This window comes from Euprymna scolopes, chromosome 28, assembly GCF_053919585.1.
Source record: "Euprymna scolopes isolate OS-2025 chromosome 28, ASM5391958v1, whole genome shotgun sequence".
NCBI lineage: Eukaryota > Metazoa > Mollusca > Cephalopoda > Sepiida > Sepiolidae > Euprymna > Euprymna scolopes.
The window spans coordinates 49,587,024-49,599,504 of record NC_136509.1 but is presented as its reverse complement, the minus strand read 5'-3'; the positions used below and the strand labels follow the sequence as shown (position 1 = coordinate 49,599,504).

The window sequence follows — 12,481 nt, the reverse complement described above, 5'->3', positions numbered from 1 at the left end:
AGCAGATGTTTGAGTTTACTACAGTGCAAATTCTGGACAATTTGAAGTTTGCTGAAAATTAGAAAATTTTCCGCCTTGTGTGCCATTTAAGCCAAGTTTTCATAGTGTACAACTAAAAATGAAAGCTTTGAACAAATTAATTTTTCGTACAAGAACCAAGCTTTTTTTTTTTTTTTTTTTTTTTACAAGGAAGAAGGAAGTCACCAATTATCAAGGTGTGAAATCCACACAAGGATAAAGATTTTAGATATGAAAATAAGATATTCGTTTGGGATATCTAATGATAATGTTATAACTATAATTATTGTAACACAAAAAAGATTAAATAAAATCTAGTTTGACTCACCTGTACATTAATGACCCAGTAAGATTCTGGTTTGAAGGACTGAATTTTGTCATGTCTTTCCACACAAAAACCTAAGGTAGGTGATTGACATGGACCATACGATACCAGAGTACTGTCCAAGTTACCATATTTGCCCTACAAAGAAAAATGCAGGATTTGAGCAAGACAAAATTTTACAAATTAAATAAGTTATTTGTTTGCATTAAAACCAAGAAAATCATTTCTTAGGAATGCGAGTAGTCAATGGAAAAACAAAAACAAAAAAAAACAAAAAAAAAAGCAAAACAATAAAAAAAACTGAAATCAAGATGAATCTCCTCCCCACTTGGGTGGGTAGAGGTTAGCATATACATGACAACTTGGATGATGATTGGTAGTAAAAACACATTTTAAATAATTTGAAAAAAAAAAAAAAAAAATAAAATAAAATTTAATTAGTGAAATTAAAATTTTGGTAATCAAGAAAGCCCAAATTAAGAGAAAGGACACCGAGCACTCATGTAAAGAAAAGGAGACAGTGAGTCTCCCATGACTCCATCATTAACTGTTAGCCTTATTGACCAAATTTAATATTTTCAATTTTTAGGGAGAACTGTCATAAGAGGGAAAAGGAAGGCAAGGCAATGCAGAAAGAGGAAGAAAGAGAGAAAAAAAATGGGGGGAAAAAAAAAAAAGAAAGATAAAATGAGGAAGCGGAAAGAAACCAAACAAACAAAAAAATAAAATAAAAAAATTGAGGTCAGGCGCTAGCAATTTGGCAGAAATTGTTTTTATCTTATTTAGAAAAAAGGACAGATTTTTGCTAAAAACAGATGTCACAATCATAGGAGGTTCTTTAACTGGAGATTTGTTTTTCCCGAATTAACAACTAACAGAAAGCATACACCCCTGTTGTCTCCCTTGACATAAGGATTAATGTTCATTCATAATGGGAATATTCCAATATTTTTTGAATACTAATAACAAAAGCGCCTAAAAAAACACAGCCACCCACAGCATAAGAGTAATCATCTATGCAATTATATAAATGGTGTTAATTTGTTTATATAAAAATTTTCTGATATTTGGAGCTTTTATTAGAAACTTTTTCCAATTAGGTTAAAATTTTAATGTACCAAAATTATGATAAAAAAATCAACTAACAATTAGTTTGTGTTAGCTTTTTTATAATTTTGTACTCGGATACAATCTATAAAAAAACAAAAAATCCATTCACTTTTTGTAGTAGATGTAGAGTCGTTGAGGTTCAGTTCACAAAAGAAGATCAAGTAAAACATGGGAAGAAGCTTTAAAAATGGAGTTGAGAGAAAGAAGGATGAATAAAGACTTGGACAGAGATAGGTTAGTTTGGAAATTAATTTCTAAAATCCGTCCATTGCATGCAAGCATGTAAAACCTTGAAGCAAATATAAAGATATGGCAACTTTTTGTTTTTCAAAAATACGCAGAGAGAATTTGGTTTGCCTGAAAGAATTTGGTTTACCTGAAAGAATTTGGTTTGATATCGAGTAAAGGCACATCCAATTCGGAGGTCAAGTTCCTGCCGGGCATCCACAGACATGGCCTCATTCTCGTTGGGGTGAGCAAGAGTGTTCATGGCACGTTTCACATCTGTTTCAGTAATGGCACTGAAACGTGCACGGTAGACTGTCTGAAAGGAAAAGAAAGAATGAAAAACTTTCAACAAAATAAAAAAAAATGCAGATTTGGGGAAGCAATCAATTACGAATTACGACTAACAACACAGACATTAATATTGTATAAACTTGACTTGTTGAACATGGGTGCATGTCATTGGGATTCTCTTATTCATATACACTCTTCTTAGCTAGGCCTCTTATTTCCCAAGTCCAGATATATCAGTTAAGACTTAAATCTGCCTGTCAAAATCTTGATCTTTAGATCTACTGTCTCCTGCTCCTGGAACTCATTTATCTTCTTCTTAAGCAACACTAACCTTTAATTTGCTCATCTTCAAAATATATCTACTCTTATCCAGAAACACTAGATGTTTGGTCCTTCTCTAAGTCACTGCCAGCTCCTCACTAGAACTGGCAACATCTGCCTGTTTTTTTTTTTTTAGATAATAACTAATTGTTGGGACTCCATTTTATATGGGAAGTTGAATGAATTTGCTGGACTTTTTATTGTTGCTCACTTATCTTCATTATTTTGTATTGTCCATCTATTTCTTGATTTAACATTTTCCGATGATCCCAGCTAATGTGTGTGAGTGGAGTGGAGAATGGTTCCATATTATCACAGTGAAAGGGAATAATTTTTTCCTCATTAATATTTAAGAAAAAATGTATTCATATTGTCAATATCTGTTGCCAGGGTCGCTGGAAAAATGGTGGGATCTTTCTATCGATCCAGTAGATATCTCACTGCTGATGCAATTCTCTATCTATATAAGAGCCAGGTACATCCAAGGATGGAATACTGTTGCCACATTTGGGCGGGGGCAGCTAGAAAGAACTTGTCCTGCCTTGATAGAGTTCAAAATAAACTTCGTAGCCTCGTAGGAGATGTCCTTTTCTCTTCCCTGCAACCTCTATCTCACAGAAGAGATGTTGCGAGTTTGTCTCTGATGTATCGTTATTTCCATGGAAAGTGTTCGACTGAGCTTCAGTCTATGGTCCCTCCTCACAAAATTTTCATAAGAAACACTCGTCTAGCTGAAAACACTATCAATAATTCCCCCCACTCTTTATCTGTGCCTAAACCTAAACGTAGATTCCATGAACAAAGCTTCTTTCTTAGAACTGCACGCCTGTGGAATTGTCTTCCGTGTTCCTGCTTTCCAGGTGACTACAATATGGTTGTCTTCAAGTCTAACGTAAACAAGTTCTTGATGAGCCGTTCCATATAAGTTAACAAATTTACCGAATTTTCATTACTAATGATTACTATATTGTCCAATTTCTACTGTACACTCTTTAACCCTTATCCTCGAGTGGCCTCTTGGCCTTGATAATGTGGTGATGCCTGTGTAGAAAAAAAAAAAAAAAAAAAAAATCACAAAAGGGCACCAGGTTTCAGTTACTGGGGTTAGAGTTTTAAATCTCATTAGATTCATCATGCTGATAAGTAGTAAAACAGTGAAATATGTATATATAAAACTATATATATATAAAACAATATATATATAAAACAAAACACAATTGCAACTACTCTTCCGATTTTTTTCATATTTTTGTAATCATGCTCATATTCCTTTTATTTTCTTTTAAAGTTGGTGAGTTCATATTCTTCTGATGAATCAGGGCAGAACAGATTAAAAAATTCACAATAATTGCATTAATGATTCTGCGCTACGAAATAGGTGCTGTCAAGAATTGAATATTTTAACATGCTGAAAGAAATAAACAGTAAGATGTACAACATTTTGAAATTTGGAATATAGATTTTTGTCATTAGGGGCTCACAACCATATGCACTTTAAAGTCATACTAATAAGAGATTAAAATAGATACACGGTGCAAATGATTATAATAAAGACTATTTGAAAAAATATTCATTGAAAATTTGAAAGAGGATAAATTCGAGAGATTTGTGATGAAAAAGTGTGGTTACCTGATCTGAAACGCGTTTCATTTGTGACCTGACAGCATCAATAACTTCAAAGCAAATGTTTTCTCCCTCTTTGTCACAATCCAACCACAAGACCAAAATGTCAATTCCTTTCGCCTGGAAAGAAGAAAAAAGTTATCTGTTATATAAACAAAAATAAGCATTTCTACAAGTGTCTAGCTAAAACTTAAAAACAAAAAAACAAAAATAAACATCAACATAATAATAGATGCTCTCAGATACAAAATAGACGGTATCATGAAAGTAGTATTTATTTTTGATTACTATTAATTTCCAATCAAGAGATAGTAAAATACATTACAACCCCGGGATATGGTGGTCCTAGAATACAGTTTTTTCAGGTTATGTTAAGAAATAAAATGTTTTTCTGGCCCCTGGTTATGATATTTGCCCTGCTTTATGCTGTACTTATAACGTTTGATTATATCCATGTGTATTATGTACGTTACTGTATTCTGTTACTAATTTTTAATGTCATATTCTGGTGTTCTACTGTAATTAAATACCAATTATAGAAAACATCACTTCCTCTTAATATATTAGTCTGGATTTATCCCATCTCGTCTCAAATAACTATTAACTATGTCTACCTAATTGCCTTAAACCTGAGGTTTTAATGGAAATATATTTAACAGAAGTATATATTTATTTGTTTTTGTATATATTATAAATACAACATTCAAAAAGAGTTTGAGCATTGCATATTCGTACACATATTGATACATGGGTGTGTATGTATATGTATATATGGAAAAATGAAAAAGGAAAAACCAAAACTATTTATATATTCATCAAAATTTTATTTTTATTCCAAAATGATTGATTTGAAGAAATACAGTGCAAGTACAATATTTGAAAATATATGGTTGTTTGTGATGTGAAAAAAATGTTTTGCAAATGAAAAACTTTGTTACAATTCAAAATATTGTGGTGTAATTATGACGTGAAAAGAATGTTTATGTTTTTTTATCAAGAATGAACACATGAGTATATCAAATTTTTTTTAATGAAAATCATTAAAAAATAAAAAAATACTTTAAGGTTAAAATCTCCACAATGATAAAAGTTAGATAGATAGATTCAACCCAGAAAACAGCAATTCTAACCCTTTATCAAAAACACCGCTCTTGGAATGTGAGGATTAAAGGACAAAATAAGGGAAATGAGAAATAAAATTGTCGGAAGTCAATTTTAAAAATTATTTAAAAGGATGTAAATAAAAAAATATTGGAAGAAGATAAAAAATATAAAAATAATACAAAAATAATAAAAAATATAAAAATAATAAAAAAATAATAAAAAATTAAAAAATAATAAAAAATATAAAAATAATAAAAAATATAAAAATAATAAAAAATATAAAAATAATAAAAAATATAAAAATAATAAAAAATATAAAAATAATAATAAATATAAAAATAATAATAAATATAAAAATAATAAAAAATATAAAAATAATAAGATATGCATGTTATATGTTTTAAGCCAAATTACAACGTAAATTTTTGTAAAATAAACATTTATTTAAGATTATTTATAATTTCGGCAAAATATGCCTTCTTCAGAATTTTTTTTTCATGTCAACAGGAAATATTTATTTGTTTGTGGACTATTGTCCTCATCTTCATAGTTGCTGTTTCACAACGTTTTGACCAACTATTCTTCTGGCCTTCGTCAGATGGTTAACTGCGATGGGATAGGAAAGCTGAGTCTCTTTACTGTATCCTTAGTAATTACTGCCTTCCATAGTTGTTTTCGTCTCACCAAGTTTTTTGGCCAACTAATCCTCTGGCCGATGGATGGATGGAGGCATCGAGTCTCCACGGTTCCAGGTGAGAATTGTCTGAAGATAGTGGTTTCAATCCTACCCAAAACCAGCCAGAGGATTAGTTGGCCAAAATCGTGATGAGACAACAACTATGGAAGGCAGTAATTACTGAGGATATAGTTGAGAGATTTAGCATTCCTACCCCACCATGGTTAACCATCTGACGAAGGCCAGATGATAAGTTGTCCGAAATGTTGTCAAACAACAACTATAAAGATGAGGATAACAGTCCGCAAATAAATAAATAAATAGAACGTACAGATTTTTCCGGTTAATAACATGACACGAAAAAATTCTGAAGAAGGCGTATTACGTCAAAAGTATAAATAATGTTAAATAAATGTTTATTTTACAAAATCTTCACATTGTAATTTAGCTTCAAATACATATTTTATTTTAAAATTCAAACAACACTTATAGAATAGACAGAACACAATCTTAATTAGAACAAATAATTTTTATAGTTGATTACTGTTTGCAAATACATTTAATTTTAGATTAAATATTGTTTAAATATTTTTATTTAACAACACCAAAAAAGTCAAACAAATAGATTTTAGTTCTTTTCAAAATATTAACTTCATTTATAATCTGTTCTGGTGAAAAAAAAAAAAAACCATTTTAACCAATTAAAATAAAACTTTTCAATCTTACCTCCCTTCTAAGGAAATCTGGCATATGCAAATTGGGAGAAGCTTCCTTCTTGAGAGTTGGTGCTGAAAAGAGCTCCACCTAAAATATACAAGAAATTTGATGACAAATTTTAGAACAGTAAAAAAAAGAAAAGAATTTGAAAGAAAAATATTTTTTATTCACATAACTTTGGATGCTAATTGACAGTATTATAAATTAAGTAGACTTTTACCTATTAAAAACAGGTAAACATTATAGCCTGTTGACTTAAAATGAGTGGCTTTATGTCAAAATTGATGGTTGAATATGATTAAATTTATGCTCATTTTTACACTAAATATTAATCCCTATGATCCCTAACTGTGTATCGAATGGATGCTGTAATACTTTGTTCACTGCACTTTATAATAAAAGTCCATGCAAAATTTCAACTAGATTGGTCAGTAGTTTCTGAGAAAAAGTGTTACAGGCAGACAAATTAAGAGAAATACAATACAGATTGGCAAATTTATAAATCTAGTATAAAAGTTAGTGTCTCTCTGATGTCTAGCAATGCAATTTACAACAAAATGCTAAACAAAATCAAAGATTTTAAGAGTAAACTTTGAAGAGAAATCTAATAGTGGTAGTAATTTTGTATTAGATTTTTTTTTTACAATAATATTGTGGGGGTCTGCACTCATAACTAACATTTATAAACAAAAAAAAAAGGTATTTTACTAGAGTTTATTTTTAATGTGAGAATTAAAAATAAAAAATGATAAAAATAAAGTTAAGGGCAATGCTGAGACTACCAGTTAGAAACAAATAGTTAAGAACTATAGAATTTTTCAAACTATTTTGAAATATTTCAATATGTTATTTTTTTATTGAAATCCTTTGAGAAGAGTAATTTCTATAATTATTTTATTGTCCATGCTGCTGTGTTGAATCTCTACGGTTTCAGGTGAGCATTGCTAGTGGTTTCAAGCCTACCCCAAAACAGGCCAGAGGATTAGTTGGCCAAAACATAGTGAGATGACAACAACTATGGAAGGCAGTAATTACTGAGGATACAGTTAAGAGACTCAGCATTTCCTATTATGTCGCGGTTAATCCCCTGACAAATGCCAGAGGAGTAGTTGGCTGAAACGTTGTGAAACAACAACTATGAAGATGTGAATAACAGTCCGCAAATAAATAAATATTTCAATATGGTTCAATATCTGAACATAGAAATTTTATGTAAAAAAAAAAAAAAATTTTTTTTTATTGTTTTGAATAAGGCAAACAAAAATGTTCAAGATATCATGATGTGAGATGTTCATTAATGTTGTAAAACATCTCGAAAGGAAAAACATATAATGCTTGAATCATGGAAACAACTATTTGATTTTTTGCAAAAACTAAAGATTGTTGTTTGGGGGGAAAAAAAAGAAAGAAAGAAAAAGAAAAAGAAAATGAGAAGAAGAGATCAGATTTAGCTCCAAGCCAATATTGTATGCCATGAGGCACAATCTGTTATAAAAAACGTTAATACTGCAACCATTAAACACAGACTGTTTGCTAGCTTCAACAGCATATGGGCCATTTTGAAATGACCTCTTCCCTGTTGACTGAGGCCAATGCAGCAAAGTCTTGTGTAGTTCTAGGGAGTTCTATCCTCCCAAGCCTTAACTCCTGGCTTTTGGGGAAAGTAAGTTTATTGCTTAGTGTCTGAGGCGCGTCTACTGGGGAATGCCAACGCGGCTGGCCAGGCAATTTTTGTTAGGCCAGAATGCTCCACCTTTAGGAGTACTGGCTTAACTTCTACCACTTTCCTGACCTTGTGTTGCATCTGCCTGCAGTGGGATGGCAGTAAATACCAACGCCACAACCATTTAATCAGCAACAAAATGCATGGAATACTAGACTTATCTCAAATAAAATAAAATAACAATTGAAATAAAGTGACACAAAACCTTTTAAATTAAACGACATGATAATTAAAATAATTAAAATAATTAATTAAAATAAGTAGTAGTAGTAAACAGGAGGGCAATAAAGAAAGAAAAAAAAAGAAAGAAAAAAAGAAAAATAAAGACAGAAAAATAAAGAAAAATAAAGAAAGAAAAAAAAGAAAAATAAAGAAAGAAAAAAAAGAAAAATAAAGAAAGAAAAAAAAGAAAAATAAAAGAAAAAAAGAAAAATAAAGAAAGAAAAAAAGAAAAATAAAAGAAAAAAAGAAAAATAAAGAAAGAAAAAAAGAAAAATAAAGAAAGAAAAAAGAAAAAGAAAGAAAAAAGAAAAATAAAGAAAAAAAGAAAAATAAAAGAAAAAAGAAAAATAAAGAAAAAAAGAAAAATAAAGAAAAAAAGAAAAATAAAGAAAAAAAGAAAAATAAAGAAAGAAAAAAAATAAAGAAAAAAAGAAAAATAAAGAAAGAAAAAAGAAAAATAAAGAAAGAAAAATAAAGAAAGAAAAGAAAAATAAAGAAAGAAAAGAAAAATAAAGAAAGAAAAGAAAGAAAAATAAAGAAAGAAAAGAAAGAAAAATAAAGAAAGAAAAGAAAGAAAAATAAAGAAAGAAAAATAAAGAAAGAAAAACAAAGAAAGAAAAACAAAGAAAAATAAAAGGAGAAAAAAAAAAGAAAAAAAAAGGTTGTCTTTGTGAAAGAAATGTCTGTTGAGAAATTTTGGAGTTTTTAAAGATTGTCCCCTTCCCTACCCTATGCTGGATAATACCGACTCAGTAAAATTCGTTAATTCAATGACATAAAATTGAAAACAGGTTTGAGAAACAGAAAATGAAAAACATTATTTCTTTTTACAAATTTATTTACAATTTTTAATTGTATTTTTTTTTTCTTAAATTGTTGCTTTTATTTATTCTTTTGTGTTATTTTTTTAATGTTTTCATTTTTTTTTTAAAGTAATACCAGGTTAGATGTAGATATTTAGGATACCACGAAGACAGAGATTAATCTCAGCCAATAAAAAAAATAATAATAGGCAATAATGTAAATAAATCAGAAAATACTTTTTTCTTGTTTCCTGTTTCATTTTGTGTAGTTGCGATTTTTGCATTTGAAACTCCAAATGACTTGTTTTAACAGTTTTCTAAGTAATATTATCAATCGTTAAAAAGTAATAATTGACATAACCAAGGCTTATTATTTCTCATTTTTTTATTTCCTTAATTTAACAAGAATCGTAACCATCACTCAAGGGAGCAAAATAATAAAGTTGCGATGCAGGTTAGATCTTCTATAATTCTTTAGCTTAAAGTCAATAAAGTTTTGACTTGACTTACAAGCCAAATTGTTATACACCTAAAAAAACTTTACGAATATTTTCCTTTTGCTTTTATTGGTGATGCAAACTTCTTTTCAAACATGAAAACCATTTTTCAAATCACACAACAATTAATGCAATTAGTTTGACTTGACTTTGATATATTATGCTTATTTCATCTGATCTGCGGCAAGTAGAATTATACAAAAGATTTTAATTTATTTTATTTAATGAAAGACATTTTTACTGATGTCATCTTCATCGTTATTTCAGATTTTGATTGAGTCTAGTAAATGCAAAAAAAAAAAAAAATAAATAAATAAATAAAAACATTATTAAACTTTAACAGTGCAAAATGGCAAAAAATAAAAATAAATAAAAACATTATTAAACTTTAATGGTGCAAAATGGCAAAAAAAAAAAAAAATTGTGTGTAATCAACGTTATCAAATCTGGTTATGCGTGACAGTTCAAAATTATTTACAACTTCCGTTACATTCTTTCATCATCATCTGGTTTTGGTGGGAGTTTCCTGAACTCCAAGGTTGGAAAGCTGGAAAATCAGGCAATACAAGGAGCGTGCAATAAGTAATGCCCCTAACCCACTTCCAGTTGTCTGAACTAGCTGAAATTTTGCATGTGCAATGATTTATATCTCTACGGGTTATGTGGCAAATTACATCTCTGAACTAATTGTGGTTTCTGTTTTACAGGTGTTGGAACTGAGTCAGGTGTGAAATGGAGCCTGTTGAATGTCGAGCAGTGATCCGGTTTTTGTATTTGAAAGGACGCACACCACAGGAGACTTTTGATAAAATGAAAGAAACTTATGGTGATAATGCCCCATCATATGACCTTGGCATCATGAATTCAAACATGGCCGGAAGTCTGTGGAAACAGCTCCCAGACCTGCCCCCCCCTTCTGCCATTGATGAGGCATCTGTCCGTCAAGTTGAGGCTGCCATTTTGGAACATCGGCGCATTACTATTTGCCAAATAGCCCAAGATGTCAAAATTAGTACAGGGTCTGTGGAAACTATCATTCATGACCATTTGCATATGCATAAGGTGTCTGCCAGATGGATTCTCAGGTTGCTCACACCACTCCAGAAGCGAGAACGCGTCGAGTGCTAGAGAATGAATTTGGAGATGTGCCAAGAAGATGAGTCAAAGTTTTTCAAAAGATTGATTACACAGAATGAAACCTCGGTCCATCACCATGATTCAAAGACCAAAGCCCAGTCAATAAAGTGGAAGCACTTGGACTCACCACCTCCAAAGAAGGCAAGGGTGCAGCCCTCCGCTGGCAAGGTCATGCTCACAGTCTTCTGGGACCAGGACGGAGTAATGATGACAGATTTCCTGGCAAAGGGTATCACAATTACAGGAGCCTTTTATGCTTCACTTTTAAGGAAATTAAGAGAAGCTATCAAAATCAAGAGGTGGGGCAAGATCAGCAAAGGTACTCTCCTCCTGCAGGACAACGCTCCGGTCCACAACTCGCATGTCGCCAGATCAGAAGCACGGGCGTGTGGTTATGAAATCTTCCCCCATTCTCCCTACTCTCCTGACTTTCACCTCTTCCCAGCCATGAAGTTGTTTTTGAAAGGAAAGCGTTTCCCAGATGATGCAGCCTTGATTTCTGAAGTCACGTCATGGTTGGAGGACCAACCTGGGGTGTTCTATAAAAACGGTCTTCAGAGCTGCATCAAACGATGGGAGAAATGCATAACTCTGGGTGGTTCCTATGTAGAGAAAGACTAATAACTGTGCCAAGTTTCGTTGCTCTACTGCTATGAGAAGTGGGTCAGGGGCATTACTTATTGCACACCCCTTGTATCTCATACTTGCTCTCCACAAAATCTGATAATAGAGACCAGTCAAGTCACTTTGTATATACTCAAGCCAAGTCTTCCAAGCACCCTTGTGCCTGGGGTATCTCTGCATGTTATTGACTTGATGTAGGAGGTGGTATGCGATACAATGGCTAATTCATTCAAAATGCAAAGCATATAAAGCATCGAAAATCCCAAGCTTGTGATAGAACATGGCTGAAGGGATGATTTCTTTTAACTTGCAGGCTTGATGGCATTCACCCAGGATGGCTGGCTCCTCTCAAAGAACACACAGCATCCTGGATAAACACAAACCACGCACGATGGTCCACTGTAGCCAAGATAGTTATGGACAGCCAGTCCCGGGACCAACACTTTAGACTTGTGAACAGGAGGTAGGTTTGACGTCAGCTTTGATGGATTGTAACCACATCTTCAGTTAGCCTTCTGAGTGTCTTTGTCAATTTTGAAATGGCCCTAAAGCTATTGTTTTGTAGCTGAACTCTCCCATGTTGTAGTGCACAGTGTGACCAAACCAACAAAGTCTCCCCTTTAAAAGTGCTTGGTCAAGGAGTATGATCCTGCAGCATGTCCAGATTTGTGTATTCAAAACTAAATAATGCCAGCAGACCTGCAGAATTTGGTGGAGGTAATATAAGGCAAACACTAGCACCCTACAGACCTTTTGGAATTCATGATAGCTATTGAAGTAACATTGTTAAACTGGATTTCTTATTTTTCTTGGAATTTTATACTTAATATCATCATTTTCTATGATGTTTTATTTCAGGTGAACAAAGTTTTTTTTAGGTTATTATTGTTGTTGAGCATCATTGATGATGATTTTGTTGGCATTCATTTCCATGATATCTTTCTATTAAGAATTCTTTCTAGAAGGATATTCAGTACTTACAGAAGGGACCACGTGAAGGTTGCCAATGTCCCTAAGTGAAAGGGTTTCTGTGGAATAAACTGGATTCGAACTTGGTACACC

The 12,481-nt window shown here is 31.8% G+C and overlaps 1 protein-coding gene across 2 annotated transcripts in view; it reads right to left on the bottom strand.

The window, feature by feature from the left end:
• Window positions 1–12,481, bottom strand: part of LOC145249601 (DNA topoisomerase 3-beta-1-like) — an 83,221-nt gene that overhangs the window by 33,961 nt on the left and 36,779 nt on the right. For both annotated transcript variants that reach the window (XM_080111310.1, XM_080111309.1), the window contains exons 2-5: window positions 6,423–6,500; window positions 3,923–4,036; window positions 1,830–1,997; window positions 347–481 (exon numbers count right to left, since the gene is read on the bottom strand). In XM_080111310.1, the coding sequence (XP_079967436.1) occupies window positions 347–481; window positions 1,830–1,997; window positions 3,923–4,036; window positions 6,423–6,500 (495 nt within the window). The remainder of the gene's footprint in view (window positions 1–346; window positions 482–1,829; window positions 1,998–3,922; window positions 4,037–6,422; window positions 6,501–12,481) is intronic.